This window comes from Periophthalmus magnuspinnatus, chromosome 11 (genome assembly GCF_009829125.3).
Source record: "Periophthalmus magnuspinnatus isolate fPerMag1 chromosome 11, fPerMag1.2.pri, whole genome shotgun sequence".
NCBI lineage: Eukaryota > Metazoa > Chordata > Actinopteri > Gobiiformes > Gobiidae > Periophthalmus > Periophthalmus magnuspinnatus.
The window spans coordinates 7,171,698-7,190,750 of NC_047136.2; the positions used below are offsets into that span (position 1 = coordinate 7,171,698).

At 45.6% G+C, this 19,053-nt stretch overlaps 1 protein-coding gene across 7 annotated transcripts; it reads right to left on the minus strand.

The window, feature by feature from the left end:
* Positions 1-235: 235 nt before the first annotated feature.
* ahdc1 (AT hook, DNA binding motif, containing 1) lies at positions 236-18,888 on the minus strand. 7 transcript variants are annotated; one of them, XM_055225208.1, is made up of 7 exons: positions 18,755-18,888; positions 18,349-18,568; positions 6,723-6,882; positions 5,274-6,380; positions 3,544-5,195; positions 1,804-3,397; positions 236-1,301 (listed from the first exon to the last, which is right to left on the minus strand). In XM_055225208.1, exons 4-6 carry the CDS (start codon positions 6,309-6,311, stop codon positions 1,810-1,812), a joined length of 4,278 nt encoding a protein of 1,425 aa, XP_055081183.1. In that variant the 5' UTR covers positions 6,312-6,380; positions 6,723-6,882; positions 18,349-18,568; positions 18,755-18,888; the 3' UTR covers positions 236-1,301; positions 1,804-1,809. The 7 variants fall into 7 exon arrangements, with proteins under 7 accessions (XP_055081183.1, XP_055081185.1, XP_055081184.1 ...); XM_055225210.1 differs by having other exon boundaries at positions 18,349-18,513; positions 18,755-18,849; XM_055225209.1 differs by having other exon boundaries at positions 18,693-18,758.
* Positions 18,889-19,053: the final 165 nt, after the last annotated feature.

Sequence of the window (19,053 nt, forward strand, 5' to 3'; positions counted from 1 at the left end):
TGAGACTCTTCTGGTTCTCTCAGTCTTTTTTATTTCCTCTTCTCTCCGCTTTATCCTCCCTGTGCTCCCCACCATCAATTCCTGTCTCTCCCTCCCCTTCCCTCTCACTCCCTGTCGAATTGTGTCCTTGACTGAACCCTCTGCTCGCAGTCCCAGACAGAGCTGCTCTACAGCACACGCACACATGTTCAGACCTCCCCAGACCCAGTTAAAAACCACAACTTATAGACAGTGGTACCAATGGCCAGAACAGAATGTGTATTTAAATATTTTGCACCTCAAATACATACATGATATGTAACAGACAGATATACATCTTTTCTTCACAAAAGCACCAAACAACACAAGACCACAGAAAAAGAAGGGAAAGAGTGAAAGATGGAGAAAAGCCCATCAACAAGACCCCGCACTCATCGATCATACATTCATATGCACACAAGTACATGCAGTCACTCTATATTCTCTTTGGGGTCATTAAGTGATCTGAATGTCTCTTCTCTTGTCGTGAAAATAGCTATAACACAGGATGCTAAATCTCCATGCTGCAGTCATCATCCTCCCCACAAAAGCAGATTCTGGCATGAAGATGTGGGACCTTCAAAATGTAGAACAAAGAGCTTGGGTTTCAGATCTGGAACCGTATGTTCTGTACAGATGCTGGTATTTTCAGAGCAGGGATTGGTTCTGCAGTCCATGTTTCTCTCATGGGACACAACATGGGGAGTGCACAGAGCAGCGACTGACTGTATGGTTGATTTTTAGGCTTACAAGTGGTTTTTACGTTAGGGCACGAGACAGATAGGCAGGATCCATTAGTTGAGCCAAGACGTTGTTTTTAGCAGAAGATAAGCAGTTGATAAGAAAACACAGAAAACGCAGAGTGGATTTTTTTTTTTTTTTTACCAATTTGCGAATGCACCGAACATTAAAAAAAGCAAACTTCAGGGTGTTCTTGTAGTATTGAGGTTTGTCTCGATCCATCAGCATCTGTTTTGAGTTTCTTCTCTGCCTTTCGCTTGTTCCAGCTAAGTCTGCATTTGGGTGTACACTTATGACTCACAGGTGTCCAGGTAGCTGCTGCACATGCATGGGGCTGCTTGGATGTGTGTACTTGTCGTAGTCATGCTAAAGGTGTAAAAGTTGCAGTTTGATTTTGATTGTCAGAGCTGGAGAATTAAAGCTTTACTGTCCAAATGCTGGCAGCTAAATTCTCACCCTTCAGTTCGCAGTCTCTTACAAAGTATTCTCCTTAAAAACAAAAGAAAAATGCTTGCAAAATCTGTAAAAGCTTGGAAATGCATCTGAAAGAAAGAGGAGAAAAGGATTGTGTAAAAAGTTTATACTGTGGACACTGCATATACACTGATTAAGAACAGCATCATGTTTTTCTGCATTAGTGATGGGACAGAGTTAAAACTGCTTAATGCCTAATGCTGCCTCATGCACAGCAGTTTTAGATTAAGTCTGTATGTAATGTGGTAGCTGTAGAAAAAAAAAACAACGCAGGTTGTGATGGAAAGCTGTGGTTTGAAGTCTGTGGTGTGTTTGCATAACAATATTCTAAAAAATAATAATATGTTTTATCTGGTACGTTTTATACAGTTTGTAAAATCTATGTTCACAATTGACTTATTCATTAATAATAATTGGCTCTGAAACTTTATTGTGGTAAACATAGATTGAGATATAATGACCAATCAATATCTTACTTATTAACAAACAGTAGTTAAAAATCTATACTTTCAGTGTCTTGTCTACATCAGAAATATTTATATCATCTTCATGCAAAAATGTGGGACCAACCTGTAATTACAGGCTGGTGACGCTGAAGCTGTCCTCATTGGCTTGATCCAAGAGTTGGCAAAGCACACCCCCTCCGGGAGGTGCTTGGGAGGGGTATCGTGGTCCCATGCCCTGGTAGGATGGCTGGGACATGGAGAAGCCACTTATGTCCTCCTGATGGGGTGAAGAGTCCAAGGAGGGTTTGGGATAAGGAGACAGAGGCATAGGACCTAGGCGATGACCTGTGCTCACTGTATGAGGGGCCATGCCAGATGGGGGGCTACGTTCCTTGTAAAGCCCGGTGGCAGAGTGCAGGTTTGGGGTTGAGTGTGGGGAGAGGTGGGCATTTGGCTGGTTTTGGGGTAGGGCGTGGGATAGGGTGGCACTCATATGGGACGACATGTTAGTGCTTTGGTGCTGTGAGTCAAGCTGCACTGGGTTCACATGCATATTACTCAGTGAATTCCCCTGTGATGCTCCATGGGGGCTTGTATGAGGGTTACTGTGTGCATGAATGGCTGTATTTGAGTGTGTGTTGTGCATTTGTGGGCTCGGGCTGCCACTGTGAGATTGTCCGTACCAGTAGGGGGAGCTGCAGTAACTAGGGGAGTCATACTGGGAGAACTGTGGCTCTTTTGGTGGTGGGCGATGTGAGGGGCTCAAGGCTGTGCCACAATGAGGTGTAATTCTCGGTGAAGGGGAGCAGGATGGGGAGAAGGTCCGGGGATGGTAGGTCTGTGGGGGAGGAGGGGTAGGTTTGGGAGGATAGGGGGGAGAGGATACACTGGGCGACAGGGAGGAAGAGGACTCCCCAGGGAACAGAGTTGGATATCTTTCCTCTGAAGAAGGTGTGGAGGGGTGGGCAGAGTAAGGAGAGGTGTACTCACAGGGTTCCTGCAGATAGCTGGAGGGGGGAGGAGGGTTTGGCGTGGCCAGAGGAGAAAGGCTGCTGCTGTCCCCACTGTAATAGTCCAGAGCTTCATGGCACAGGGCAGGACCCTCCAAGGCCCCAGGAGTCCCTCCAAGACTACTTCCAGTTTGAGCCAGCTGTGCCTTTCCTCTCCCTTTAGCCCCAGACCTCTGACAGGGAGACAGCCCCCCTCTGCCCCCTCGGGACCCCCGGCCCCGCCCCACACCTCTTCTAGGTCCTGGTGTTGGAGAGGAACCAGACGGTGAATGTGAGTGCAAAGCAGAACTGCCTTCTTTATCCATTTCTGTCCGTTTTCTTCGCCCACGTCCTGGTTTGGAGGGTCCCCCTCCTTGAAAGAGCACATTTTGACTCCAGTTATAAGAGGGTCCTGTGGCGCTCTCATGCCAGTCCATCATTAACTTCTCCAGGCTGGACAGGCTGGACTGGCCCCCCTCTCCACTCATGGGCAGATGGGATGCCTCACTATGTCTGTATGGGCCAGAGGAGGGGTGGCCACATGCAGCAGAGCTCAGGTGCGAGGAGTCAGAGGATGACTCGGAGAGGCTCTCAGGGAAAGGCAGCCGCTTGGCTTTCTGGGGCGTGTAGTTTGAAATGTCCAAGATGTCTTTAGATTCATTAGAGCCATATTCATTAAAGCCATGATACTGAGATCCACAGCCATCAGACCAAGAGCCATAGGTTTGTCTACAAATCAAAACAAAACAACAATAACTTGTCACTTTAAGATTATAATATGCCAATGATTTTAAAATGTCATGTCCATGAACTATAAATTATATATAGAAAGAATTGATTGAACATTTTAGTGTGAATAATAAAATAGTACTGACCTGTAGCTCCACTGGTTGGAGTTGTACTGTTTGAAACTATCTGGAGAGGAGGGATTGAAGGGTCCTCCTTTAGCCACAGACATGTACCCTCCTCCTGGGGAGTTAGGGCCTGTTGAAGAATTATATGCACCAAATCCCCGTTTGGGACCTGTCGGGTAGTTTGAGTATCCAGCTGGAGTGTTTTTGCCATATGCAAAGCTGCAGTCAGGGGACCTCTGGGACAGCCCTGCTGGAGAGGAGGAGGAGTAACCAGAGGAGTAGTGGCCATAGGTTCCCGTGTTGTGGGAGCTTGGGGAGTGGGACAGAGAGGGAGGGGTAGATTTGGGATAAGAAGATCTGGTAGGAGACATTTGGGCTGGACTGATATAGCTGTATGAAGGCCTGGCTGAGGAACTATGCCCCTGTGGTGCCCCCTCTCCTGCTGCACCTTTGGAACTCCACTTGGGAAACCCTGGGTTCATACCACTGCTAGAACCCTCATAACTGGGGTTACACTGACTTTTGTTTGAGTCTGCCTGTGCTGAGGAAATATCCAATAAGTCTGATGAATCATCTGAATCGAGAAGGGACCGAAAATATCCAGCGAAGAGGCTTTGGTCTTCTCCAGCTGGCCCACCTCCTCTACCCCCTCCTGGACCACTGAATGCTCCGCGCCCATACTCACAAGAAGAGAAGCCCCCTCGGGATGGACCACAGAACTGATACCCACTCCTCACTTTGTCTAATCCCCCCTCCTCCCCCCAGCCCTCTACCCCATTGAGCCAGTCATGTCCCATGGAAAAAGTATCCCCTTTAAACGTACCATTTTTTCTCATTCGCCTCTTTCTTACTGTCTTCTCAACCCCAGGTTCAGTACCCACTACACCGCCACCCCTTCCGTGCCCCCCCTTGCCCCTTTTCCTAGGTAGTCCATGGTCAGACATACTCAGTTTCCTCTTTTTACCAATAGATTCAAAGAAGTCACTGAAAGTGCTTTTACTTTGCTCAATTCCTCCAATGCCCCCTGCCACTCCACTGCCTCTGCCCACACCCCCTCCCCTTCCCATTCCTCTGCTACCTCTGGGCCGCCTGCACCCTGTGAGCCTGTGTAAAAGAGTGGAGATCCCGGGGTTTTCCATTGGTGTATGGAAGCTCTCCGGCTCGCTGGGCGTCCAGCAGCGAGGGGGAGAGCAGCGTCCTGTGGCAGGAGGCTGACGATTCAAAAAGGCCAGTTTGGACAGCACATCCCCATATTCACTCTTAACATCATTAGTGTCATTAACATAAGATGGAAAGGGGCATGGTAGTTTAGTCCGACGGCGCCTGCGTTGTTTCTTTGGAGGCTCTGAATTTCCACTGTCCACAGCTGGGGTCCCAGGAATGGGCAAAGGGTCTCCTGGAAGTCCAAGTGGAGGCTGTTTAGGGGGGCGTCCCCGTCTACGTTTCAGTATAACGGGCATTTCTCCAGGAGGAAACATCACCATCACACTCTTCCCATTATTCTTCATGCGGAGGAGGGCTGTTGGCTCTCGGACTGCATCAGATCCCTCCACACTGCCTTCATTGGATTTCTCTGTGACTGAAAGTGTATCCAAGTTGGAAATCTTGTAGCTTTTCTGGCGACGGCTGAGGCTGACAGGAATACGAGCCACCTTGACAACAATCCTTCTCACCTGAAAGTATCAGTGCAATCCAAAGGTTGACATTACATTTTGATAATTTGGAAATTGCAGAATAAAATATATACTTACACCAGTGAAGCGTCCTCTCCTCCTGCCATTGAGGGGCATTCCTTCAGCATCCACTCTTGTAGAAATCCGAGGGGCGGGGCATGGAGAGGTAAAGGGCACGTGAGTGGCAGCCCGAGCCATGGCCAGTGCTTGTGCTGCCTGACGCTGTCTCAAAATGCTTTTGGGAGCAGCTTTGTGAACAGGCTTCGTTAAAGGCCGGCATCGAGATTTTGGTCCTGGCCTATGGCCAAGTCTGGGCTCAGGTTTGGAGAGGGGTTTGGGGACAGTAAGAGCCAGAGGGATATCTGTAGGACAGGGAGCTGTGGGAGCCACAGCCTCCACTTTGGGCTGTTCCTCTTTTTGGACAACTGGTGTTTCCTCATGTTTGACAGTCCACATTTTCTCCTCTGTTGCCACACTCACATCAGCTTCTCTCTCTTGGCCTATTCTCTTGTCTATGTTATCGGAGGAGCGTCGCAGCCGGGTTGATTTGCGCAGGTGACAAGGGAAGCGGGGCCGCCCAGAGCTGCGCAGTGCATACTTTTTCTCCCCTTCAACTGGAGCAGAAGAAGACTCTGTGCTTTCATTAGGACAGAAAGTGGAGTCAGTCTCTGTGTTTGGAACAGGGGCAGCCATCCGAGTGTTGGGGCTGGGGAGATCTCCAGAATGCACAGTCAGAGAGAGGGGCTGAGATGATGTCCTAGAGTGTTCAGGAGCCATGAAGGAGCTGACCTCCATGTGAGTCTGCATGTTAATCAGCGTCTGTGTGAAGAGGTGGTCCACAGCCGGGTCTATGTGCCTCTGTTTGCAGGCCCCGAGCCCCAATCTGCCCTGTCGGTGCAGCCCGTTGGATAGGGCAGAGGGAGAGGAGGGGGCCACGTGCTCTGGGTTCACCAAGGCCACTTCATTGTTGGAGAGATCCTGCAGTCCCAGCTCCCTGCTCCACAGCTCAGGCTCCTGAAGCCCTCCCACAAAGCCTCGCTCGTCTAACCTCGGCCCACCACAGCCCAGTGGAGGCACGAAGCGGCCCGAACGGAGGTGATCCGACAAACCGCTCATTCAGCAGATGCACTTAAGCAGAGGGTAGCAGAGGGAAAGGGGATGATGGAGATGTATTGAAGTATTAACCTGCAAACAGAAAACATCACATCACATTCACAGAAAGCTATCATGATTCAATGCTTTTCTGTGTAATGCAGCTCTATGCTCAAACACAGACATTTCCTCCAACCAAGTGCTCCTTTTCTTCAACCTCATTTAGACATTGAGTGACTGACATGTGGATTCAGCCAATCACAGTGAAGTGTGAACTCTCAAAAGCAGCATGTGGCTTTAGTCACCTTTTTACTCTTAAATTGGTATTGTGCATAGATTATAATCTGGCTCTCATAAAATCATGATTTTATTTTTTCATCCTATCGCCGAACCCTACATACACAACTCATATGCTCCTCCTGAGATTGTCTTTACCTAAGAGTTGTGGCAGCAGTTGTGATTCGGATTCAGAGTTGAGCCTGGCTGTGTCTGCTTGACTGGCTCAGTTCTGCAGGGGATCATTGGGTCATCAATACTGCAGTGGAGAGCTTGCACACTCTCTCTCCCTTCTGCTCCTGTCTCCGGCCCATGGCTGCTGGAAGAGGCCCACAGACCGACAGACGGATAGACGGATGGATAGATAGAGAGATAAGGACAGAGAGGGAGGGGAGGGAGTGAAAAAGAGAATAAAAGATTAGTTCATGATGTCACAGCATGCATCAGACCAGACTCAAATCAGTATTTTGGTGAGCACCGCACCATCTCAGACAAAATGAGAGCGAGAGATGACTTGCAGTATAATTATTTCAAGACAAAGTGCTGTTGTGAGTTGGTAAAACAGACACTCAGTTTTTCGTCTAATAATGAGTCGCCTGGTTCCCATGTGAAGCATGTAGCCTATAGGTTGCAGTTTAGCACAAACTAATTGGCCAGCAACACAGAATTATCAATGCTGTGCAATTTATAAGTGACGTATTAGATATGACAATCTAACAGGTGGGCGTAATGGACTCACGAAATTCATACCACATTTTGCCAATTTGATGCATATGCATTACAAAGCACTGGCACTGGAAGGGGCAAGAACAAGAATGTGTGAATAATCGCAGCCACCAGGGGGAAGCAGAGAGGTGATGAACAAAGAGGTGTTAAGAGGATGGAGAAATGAAGGTGACAGAAAGAGAGGATGGAGGGATTAGAGAATACATGTAAAAAGAAACAATAAAATCTGGATCACACGTGCTCTGCAGTCACACGTGACATCTGCATGGTCTAGTAGCACAAACGTTGGCCAGGCTTGCACAAATACACAGGCTGGGCTGGCTCAGGCACACTGTATCAGCAGCCCTTCCAACATGCAACTACGCAGCGCTGTCCATCATCGGCTCGCTCTGCCTCCCTCTCCAACATATGGCTCCGATTAAGAGAGAGGAGAAACAGCGAGAGGAGCGGCTAAAGACAGTGGAGCTAAAGAAAAGTGCAAAAGAGGAAAGCGTGAGACAGCAGAAGTGAAGGAGAAGTGAGAGATGTCATGGCACGAGAGGGAGAAAAGAACGAGAAAAAGTTTTATAGAGGGGAGGAGGAGGGCTGTGGCAGACAGCCACACAAGTGGGACACACAAACATTACGCATGCACGCACTACACATCAATACTTTAGAGAGCGCGCCACCCACAGCCTCGCCATGCCCACTATAGCCTACCATCTCTCCTCCAGCTCCACCATTCTCACTTTCACTCTCTTCTAATTAACAGCATTTGTTAATTCATCCGACCGGTGTGCAAGAAAGAACACATGCTTTAATTAAACATTGTGGCACGTGCTTACACATACGCTGTCACTCAACACAACACACGCAGTGACACAGAGATGCATGCAAATATGCCCCCCTCCCTGCTCCATCCTCCCACACACTCACACATCCATTTGCACATAAAGACATACATCTCCCATTTGTACACACAGGCACAAAACAAAGACACACATGCAAATATCCTTTTACTCAACTCTGTGGGGGGTGTCTCAAACTGAGCTGAAAGGTGCCAGCCAATAAAATACTTCCGCTATGATTCATTGTTTAAGCTAACACCCCTAGCATCACTCAGCCTGGTTCCAATAAATTCACTGCCTTCCATAGTGATGCTGAATACTTCATTTCAATGTATTTTACAGAACCTGAGCGAATAATGTTATAAAATGCGTAAGATTCATATGATATATTGGATTCTCTTACACTTGAAATAAAATGTTATCTTTCTGACCTGTTAAACTCTAGGTCTATTCATTCTGCCAATTAGGCCCACTGCAGTCATTCTTAAGACTGCCCACAACCATGCATAACTGAAGAATGTGATTGAATGTTTTGTTTGTTTATTAGTTTTTTGTTAAATTATACTCTATCCCCAGTTGGAGAAAGCACTGGGAATACCAGGGTCCACAGTGGGTCTGCACTGGCTCTAGTAGTGCATACTGTTGTTTCCCCAAAATATGAGCCTCTTGTCATTGTCATGTTCTTATTGATACATTTTATTTGGCCTTGTGAGTCTCTTTATCAATGCCTGAAGACTGTCTCAGGGCTTACACACATTACCCTCAACTTAAAAAAGAGGCATCCATAGGAAACGCAAACTCAATCATATTTACAGCTCTTCATTTCTACCCCGCAAATAATCGCATTTGAATCAAGATTGAGATTCAGTCATGTCTAATCGTTAATGATATGCTTAGGTCTTTTTAATCGAGAGATCCACTGCCAACCCTCTGCCAACATCCAAACTCTGGTTTGGAGAAGAGTTTGGACTTTGGAGGAATAAATTGGACTATGTTTTATGGCACTGGTTTAAACTCTTGTTTATGTCCATGAAATCAATACTTAAAGCAATTTTTACTTTGTTTTTGAAAAGAAAAAATTAAATGGAATTGGAAATTGAGATAGATCGATAGCACTGACTATAGCACATAATGAGAAAAAACTAAAAAACTTAATTCAGAGGCCTACCTATTTTCAAAGGCAGTAGAACAGTGGGGCAGTCAAGGGAGTTTGTGGTTTCCAGCCTGGGCACTTGGCCTGTTATGCCTGCTGTGTGAGAGGGTTCAATCACCATGCACACAGTGGCTGTACAACATATCTGCTCTCTCTCCATCTATCTCTGTGGCACAAAGGCTCACAGACTCACAGGCCTGCCAGCAGCAGTCCTCAATGACGAGCTATAGTTTTGTGTGCGCTTGTGTGTGTGTATGTGCGTGCAGTGTGTGTCTTCCTGGGTGTGTTTGTAAAAGCACTTGCCGAGCTCAAACGGGTGTGCAGTTGTTGCTAAGAGACAGGCAGTAGCACTGAGACAGTATGGTGGGGGGTGTGGGGGGGCATGATGGGAGGGGGGTATGGGGGAGATGAGAGTGGTGGTGTTGGTGGGGGGGGGGATATACACAGACAGATAAGAAGAGTTGGGAGAGTTGGGGGTGCAGAGGAGATGGGGAGAGAGTGCATGTGCGGCCTGGAGAGGAGCAGAGGTGTGCAAGCGGGAGGGGAGGGGGAAGTGGGTCAGGGGGTCCACAGAGACCCTGTGACACCACCATCCTCCTCTCCTTCATCCTCATCCTCCTCATCACCTCAACCCAGCAACCTCCAGCACTGACACACACTAACAACTTCAACAGAAGTCAAAGAGACACACTGTCCGGGCCCTGAGGAGGGAAAGCTAGAACGCCCGTGCAGATGGTAAACATGTGTTGGACTTAATACATTACACTTTGCATGACAATATGCTGTGGGAAAACACATCAAACAACATTAAAAAATATATATTATTTCATATTTTAAGATTCTGAGATAATGATACATGTCACTGCAAGAGGGAATCAACATGCATCACATATGATCTGTTTCAGTTTAATTAGCTTGATACAAAAATATAAGCATTTTGTAACATTTAAAGTGCAGCAATACTGTTCAACAACTAAATTACAAAGTCCAATGACATGTGTTTCTAATATTGCTCCTTGCATCAAACACAAGCCAACTCTCCCAACAGTACATGCAACTTGAACTGTGTGTGGATATGAAATAAAATGGCACACTATGTAGGGGAATTTTAACACATGGTTTTCTCTATTAGCAAGTATGCAGCCAAACACAGGTTACAGATCAAGTCGTCGCCCTCTCAAGTTCATCCATAATCAGACCTAGTAAATCTAAAGGTGATATTACACCACCGGGCTTAAAAATGCATGCACACAAACTACAACCAACAGCCTCAGCCTTTTTCGAACTGAGTTGAACTTTGAACTTGCTTGGCCACTGCTCCATACAAAAATGTCAGTGAGAAAGTGGAATATGCCGACATCCACAACCTTCGCCCCCCACCCACCCAGGCTCTCCTCTACTGCAACCTCTTCTCCAGTTCTCACCCCCCACCCCTGAAAAGAGCCCGCTGCTGCCTCCCTCCCCAGCTGCAGGAAATTCCTAATGATCTTCATCATCAGTGTGTGTGCTGCATCTCCTGCCAAGCCTGTGCACGCAGGCTCACATACAAGACACAGGAACAAATGAAGAGAGAAACACATATGCAGACACAAAGGCAGACATCTAAACAGACTTCACACACACAACATACTGTTAGCCAGGGATGCACACGGGGGACCAGAGAAGTAGCTCCAAACACTAGGAAACACTAAATGAGTCTCCCCCCAACCCCCCACTCTCCCCTTCTGTCTTGTGGTTTCTGCTGGAGCCTAGTTATTTTAGGCCAAGGAAAGGACTGTATTGCTCCTTCATCTTCATCATTTCTGCCTCCTCTTCTTCTCATCTCCACAGCATCAGAAGCAGCAGCAGCCCCCTGCCCACCAAAGCTCTACCTCCCTCCCCACCATCCTCCCCAGACCCCCTCCTCACATTAAACTCAGTCTGACACTCTCTCTCTCTCTCCTCAGGCATTTTCCTGACGCTGCTGCTGATGGCTGCCCCTCAGATGGATCATGTGACCAACCTCGCCAGCTGGGAGCAGCCAGCACAGAGCGTGCCAAGAGAGACACTGTTAAGCAATGTAAACACAAACATGCTACATGAAGAAGAGAGGTAACTACTCTAGTACATATGATTATATATGGTAATGGTGAACACTGTGATGATTATATTATATTGTGCATTTCAAACTGGATTTCTGCTTGATCATGGTCTTTTTGGCCTTTTGTTTTTTAGTATTAACTTTAACTTTTGACTCAGCCCATTAAAGAGACATGGGTAAAAACATTTGAATATACAGTTAATCCCTAAAAGTGTGTAGTACTCTCTAACTCAAAGGAGCACACACAAAGTCGTGACAGAAAGATAAGTCAAGCTTGGGCCCTAGAACATGTCTGCTGCACAGCACACAGACCATATGTTGGACCCAGGCTCCCAGTCGGCCCTTGAGGCCAGTGTTTTGGAGAGGGGCCTCTGCTTCGTGGCCCCGACTTCCTGACTCCTCCTTCTCTTGCCTCAAACTCCTGCTCCAGTGTTGCTGTGGGAGATGCTGCTGCAGCACCCGTTGCCAAGGAGAAAGCTGCTGGCTGTTTGAACAACAATGGCCGCCTTGTGAACATTCCAACTGTAGGTACTGACAGCTCATCAGCCACAGCAGCCGCACACGCACACACCCGCCGCTCTGCACGCCACAGCTACACAACTGTACCTCTTCCACTTCTTGGCCTGCAGCCTGAGCGAGGCTCCTCACACACAAACACAGCCACACTCACAGCTGTGCAGACCAAGAAATTATGACTTGTGCTGAGAGGATAAGAAGCCCTTCGGCCCCTCTGTCTACCTGGATCTCAGTATCACACACACACAGTGTATTCATCCATCTTCCCCCTTCTCCCCGGCTCGTCTCTGTCTTTCCTTATCTCTCTCTCTCCTCCCCCTCCACGGCCCTCACTCGCCCATCCACACCTCTCTCTCTCTCTCTGCAAGTCTGCCTCTCTCACTCTCTCCTGGAAGGTAGCAAATCTTCAGTCCCTCAGGGGCATATACTTCCTCAAAGAAAGAAGAAAAGAAAGTAACAAGGGTGAGGAGGAAGAGAGGAAGAAAAGGAGAGGAGGCAGACCCTTAGTTCACTCAGTGACACCCAGGGCCTGGACTGGAGGATCACCACAGTGATGGCAATGCCAAAGTGTGAAGGGTGTACCTGCATGAATCACTGTTGACTGACTCATAATGTTAAAAACATAATACTTTAGGTGTTAAATTAGCACTGTGTCTTGTCTTTATTAGTCTGACCCAGTGGAATTTTCCATATTATAAAGTGAACTTGGTGATGACCTTGTTTGATTCAAGACTCAGGCCAGATGAATGCTTTCACATATGTACATAACTGATCCAAAGAGGGTTGTTTGTTGAGGTTTTCCTTTTTTCTTCTACTTTTCTATCACTTCGTGTCGTAAATATAATTTCATCAAAGCTTTATACAGCTGAGCTAAACTCTATCTTGAATGGTGATAAAAAACATACAGATAATGCAGATCTCTTTGGCTGGTACAGAAATATGCAGTATGATGAGAGACTAACTGCACAATGAGTGTGATGCTGAGAGTTTGTGAGACGGCAGGATGTTGCCAGACACCGGGATGAGGCTGTGTGCATGTGTGTGTTTTCCCCATCTCTCGCTCCTCTTTAATAATTGAGCTGATTCTGTCCAGCTTGTTAGGGAGAGGTACACAGCCGCTGCTTCACACTCTTCTATCTGGTCCTCTCTCTCTCCATCTATCCTCCTCATATATCACCCCTTTTTTCTCTTCTGGCCCATCCGTCCTCTCCTCTGTCCCTTCCCCCAGCTCACTCTCTCCTCTCTTCCTTTGCAAATCCCTCCTGTTCTTTGACCTCTCTCTCGCCTCTTGCTGCCCTCCCCTCAGCACCACCTCCCCCCTGCCTGCCCTCCATCATCCTTCTTTGGGTCTCTCCGCTCTGTGCTGCCTCCATCCTCCAGGAGGTGAGAGGTCGAAGCTCCCTCTCTCCTGCCGCTGTCAGACTTAAAACCGGCTACAACCAGCCCAGTCGTAGGGTGTGGGTGGTGGTGATGAGCCAAGCAGGGAGCTATAGGTGAAGAAGGACTTGGAGCAGTGGTTCTCAAACTGTGGGGCGAGTAATGCAGATGGTTCATATGATTTATATTGTTCTAGTTTAGATTGTGTCCTGTATTGCATCTGCTTATTTATTATATGGCATCAAGCTGTTGTTTTACTGCTATACTGTTACATGAAACTGACACATTTGCTTTTAACATCTTGAAAGAACACATCTTGTAATTTGAATAATCTATTACAAGAAATGTACTGTATAGAACTGAATTAAGATAAGATCAGTTTTTGTCTTGTTCTGGTCCTTGTTAAATATGTAACTTTTCTGGTGGGAGTCCAGCACCTGACTGTCTCCATGGAGATGTTTTTTTCTTATACTTATCCATTTACTTTTATTCATTTACAGGTGTTTTTATTGGTAAAGTTTGCCTTTGCAGTGTGCGGTAACTTTTATGGGTATGCAAGCAGACACTGGTGGGCATAAATATTTTGTCAATTTAATAACGCCAATTTTTTAATACAAACTACATTGCAAATTAGTATATTTATTTTTAACGGTATACTAAATATATATATAATAAGCTGTTTTGGAGTAAAACTGGAGAAGCCTAGACCTACATAGTTCATTGGAATATTTGTTTCATCGCAGATTTGTCCAACTCTTACACCTCATTTATGCACCTGAGCATTCAGTACTATTGTTATCCATGTAATTATTATTATGTGTCTAGAAATTATACGAGCGAAATACAACAGCTCTACACATGTGTAATGCACTTACTACACAAAATGTATATTCATGAAGACATACTAACAGCAACAGGGCACTGGTCAGACAGGTGCAGTGGTCAGACAGGTGCACTTATAATACAGCCCCATATGTCACAAACTTCCCCTTAAACACAGTCTTGAGTTAGAACTAATACTCACCTCTCACAGATGTAAATCAAAACCAGTTTTTGCTGAAGAAACGTACTGTATTTCCCTGAAGTGGAGTAGGTCCAGTCACATGTTCCTCCACACATGTGTAATAGTCCCATTATTCTGCTAACACTGTGGATCCTTCATAAACACAAAGGTCACAGATGAGATGGGCTCTTAGCATAGACTATAGATCCTAGTTGCCCCAGCCGCTGTCACTGCACTGCTTCATGCAGATCCTCCATTTCACACAAACTAGCCCCAAAACTAACTCATGTTTGATCAAATGACTGTCTGTATTTCTAACTAACATCTAATCATTACAAACACGAAGCTACAAACAATGACTTGGTGGTAAAAACAAGTTATTTTAGACACTTGTGTTGAAAGTTGGCGCTGCTGTTGGCATCTCCTGCTGCACATGCGCATTTAATAGAAATCTCCTCAGATGTCCTGTTCCTTGATGGATTTATCATGGGGTTTATTCAGTGCTGTTTGAGCCTACTGTGGTCTTCACTACACATTGGGTTTATTCAGTGCTGCTTGAGCCTGCTGTGGTCCTCAGTACACATATACAAGCCTCTAAAACAACTTGCTGGCCTAGAGAGTGTGGCACAATATGGCCTCCATAGCACAGAACAACAACACAAGTTAACGACACACGGGAACCGCAGTTGATGCAGTCTGCTCAGTGGCCAGTAGGGTGTATGAAAGGACACCATGACCACAACCATGCTTCAAACAGGCAGAGATAAGGGAAAACAGGATTATTTGGATGTAATTCATAACTACTTAGTTATACAAATAATTCTGATCCGTGATGCTTTCGGGTTTTTATTGGACAAGAACTGCTTGCCTTGATTGCCCTGACCACACGACACTGCTCTCCACAGATCTGACTTGATATGTTTTAAATTTTTAAAAATCTGTACAAATATATTGTTTTAATTTCCTCCTTATGTATAAACAAGTACCTACTGGTCCAATAAGGTGGTGCCAACAGAGCTAAAGCTTTACTGGGGTGGCATTTAACTTGTGATATAGAGAAAAGTATTGAAAAAAGTGCATGTTGGTCCAGAAGAGGGAAAGGCGAATCTCCTCTTGAGTCAGAGGAGAAGGTTTTATGAATGTAGCGTGTGGGAGGTAACAGAATGAAGCACACTAGCACGGCTTACACTAATGCTAAATGGTGGCTGATGTGTGGGTGCTGTGTGAGTGTGGGAGAGGTGAGCCACGTTTACCTGCCTGCGGCAAAAGCCATTTCACTCCAGGTGACAATTAGATTAATAGAAGTCGTAAAAAGACAGGACCTCTCACTCCAAGGACAAAGTCAGGACTAATTATTTTTCCCATAGTACTTTGCACTCTGCACAAATTAAAAGTAGTAAAAAGGATCCTAAATCTTCAAAGGATGTGTTACATCTTTTTATTGTGAATAAAGGAAAAAGGATGCCAAAACTTGCAGCCAGAAACCTTGTTTCTGAGGAGATGTTTTAAATTCTCTTTCTCTTTTAAAGGGGACGTTTTATGTAAATTTAACTTTTATCAGCTACTAATCATGTTTTAACAGTGTTCCCTTGTGATTAGTTTATTCAGAGTTGCATTTTGATTGATCCATGCACATTTGAGTAATCCTGTATTGTCTGGCATTTGAATATTGAAGTACTCAAAATTGTCTGTTTTCAACTGCCCTCTAACTCCACACATTTCTCTGTACTTTTTACAGATTATTCAGGTCATTGGATTCAAAAATGTAATTTTTTTTAAATTTTTCAACAGTAAAATTAAGTAAAGTAAAAAAGTGACGTAAATATTGACAATAACGATAATATTGAAACTAACTGAGGCTACTCACACAAGAACCCAGAGCAGAAAAAAATATTCGAAATCTATAATATGGTCAAAAAATCATGAGTTGCAATAAACAACTACTAATTATTTTAAATCTGGAATGAGTCATAGAAGTTATTTATTTTTCACCTTTAATAGCTTAAATCTCATCAGCTAGCCAAAACATAACCAAAAATGTCCCTGTAATACAAAGAAATATACCCAAGATAAATATTAACCCCCCAAAAATATTGTTCCAACTTTCATATACTGAGCGATAAGTCGATATAGTAATTATTGTTAGAGGCCTAGTGAAATGAAGAAGCCTGGTTATCAGCGCTGCAGTTTTGAAGAGGAAGTCAGTGGACTCATTTCTGTTTCATGCTGTTTTAGATCTATATTCTGTTTTACAATCAATGAACAAAATGTTAAATAATGATCAATGTATATAATAATAGTTTAAGACTAAATACTTCCAAAGATACATCATGTCTTCTTTGAAGGTTATGTTGTCCCTACACAAGAAAATAAACAACCAAAAACTAAAACAGACTACTATATTAATTTGAACAAGATGTCCATTTTCTTTTACTGTTACTGCCACTGAAGTATTTTTTTGCCGATCAACAAGGAAGGAACCACCAACCTTGCACATAAGACAAATCATTCTGGAGCTGTGTTTAGTCAAAGTTAGATGCAGGAATTTATGCAACAGGTTGAAATATTTACTAAGAACTCACATAATTAGACTAAGATATATTTATACCCGTTTTTTCTTCCTTCCTTCACATTTTTCTTCCTTTTTCTATATAGTGTGCATGTATGAGTCCATTATGTCTTTTCTATCACCATGACGACCTCCATATCAAGAGGACGTCTGACTATGGCAACCTCACATGCTGATAGGCAGAGAGTGAAAACAGGTGATTGGTTGAGCTGTCGGCTGTCATATCAGCAGGGTATATATTTGTGACACACAGCAGCTTGTCTGTGCCATCAGCCCACACACCTACAAACTGCAGCAAGACACACAAAAGGTCCTGCACACCCTCAAAGTACACATGTGGGCCCAGGTACATTAGTACACACTAGTACACACTAGTACACACTAGTACACACTAGTACACACTAGTACACAGGTGCACAGTGAAACACAGACACACGTCTCCGAGATGTGCAGTGCACTGACCCTGCCAATGAGGACAGAGGAACATCAGCGGAACTACAAGGCCGTTGCTATGACAACTGGCCCCGCTCTCACAGGTAGCAGCACAATAGGCCTAAAGCTGGGCCCACACCTAAATATGTAACCTCAATATTATAAGTCCTCATTCAGTGTTTATCTCACACAAAGAACATAGAGAAAGTCTGACCGACAGCGGCACGCTGCCAAGGTAAGGCCAGCTCCTTTTCATTCCAGCATTCACAGGGTTGAAGTCATTATGTCCAAGTCCACTTGCCAACACAGGAACTCAGGCTTCAACTGCAGACTATATGAGAGTGAGACAGACAGATAGACAGACAGAGGAGCATTACTCTGCATACTAACAACACCTGCACTAAAGCAGCCTGTGCACGTCTCTGCGGGGGCCTTAAATACCCAACTGTCACTGCCCAGACACTGACTCTGCTCCTCTCCTGTCTCCTCCACTTTCTCAGCTCCCCCTTTTCTCCCTTTGTACACCCCCTCCACACAGAGCACCTCAAACAAGAGCTGATAATCACCAGCATGACTACAGCACTGCTGTTGCCACTGCAGGATGTGCCACTGCTGCTGTGTTCTGTTCTAACATTTAGTCATTCACATCTCTACAGAGCCTCACCTGTTCACAGAGCTCCCATCACATGTCCCCATGGAGCGAGGCGCACAGTCATGCTGCTGGTATGTAAATGCATTAGTTAAGTCCCATTAAAGTCACATCAAAATATGAAGAGACAAACGTAAAGATGTGGGATAAGGCGCAGAATACATCGGTCATCTCTTATTCTATGTCCATGAAACATGTCAGAGATATGTCAAACAGGTGGGGGCAGCCACGGGGCACAGCGCGCTTTTACTGTATGCGCTTTACTACATACTGCATGCCCACACTGAAGTGCATCTGTGCCCAAGTAGTAAGCATGCGGAGAGCTGTCTGTAAACGGCGCCGACGAGGTTAATGTAAAAGGGAAGACGTAGCCAGAGATACGCAGCACAACTGGCTGTGAGGACAGTACGCTAATTCCTTGTTGTATACACAAGACGCTGCATGTGCACTCACCACGAGACGCGCAGCGCGGCTTCTGGTGCGGTGTGACAACCTCCCCTCAGTCCGCTGTTCTCCTCACTTCTCCGGGTCACGGAGCCGCCAGCGCCCAGCTCTCCTTCATCCGGACTGAAGAAGCACTGGCCAGGCTTCCAACAGAAACGACTGTCTGCTCTGGTACTGTCGCGCCAACAAATAAAAAAAAACAAAAAAACGCTCTGACTGACTCCAGTTTCTGTGCCCACAAAAACAAACAAACAAAAGAAATTAAAAATGTAAAAACGGGGAGAGAAACGTTAATTCACTGTTTTATGCCTGTCTCAGGAGCTGACATAAGAGTGTTAAAGCGCTCTGCTCACGTTTGTGACAGACACGGGACTCCCCAGTATCCGGGAGGCGAAGACCGACCGCGCGCCTTTACCTCTGCAATTCCAGCTCAGTCTGTTGTGCGCCCCAGTCTCCGCTGTGCCTCACCAACGTGCCTACTTGTCAAAGCCATCCGGGTACCCGTAAGTGGCTACAATGGAATCATGGGTAATGTAGTTTTATAAAGCGTGACTAAAGTGAGCGGCGGCGAAGAACTCAATGATTCTTGCTTTAGTATTCATTTCTCTGATGCCACAGACTTCATAACATAGTGATTGTCTGTAGGATGTAGCACTTTAAGCTCAGCTGCCTCTTTGATTTTTAAAGTGAATGTGTAGTACTGAAATATATTTA

Bases quoted from the DNA above. Each gene is read 5' to 3' on its own strand.
- ahdc1 (XM_055225208.1), bottom strand. From the start codon at position 6,311: ATGAGCGGTTTGTCGGATCACCTCCGTTCGGGCCGCTTCGTGCCTCCA. The intron at 5,196-5,273 runs GTAAGTATATAT...TGATACTTTCAG, and splicing joins GGAGAGGACGCTTCACTGGT to GTGAGAAGGATTGTTGTCAA. The intron at 3,398-3,543 runs GTCAGTACTATT...TTTGATTTGTAG, and splicing joins TCCAACCAGTGGAGCTACAG to ACAAACCTATGGCTCTTGGT.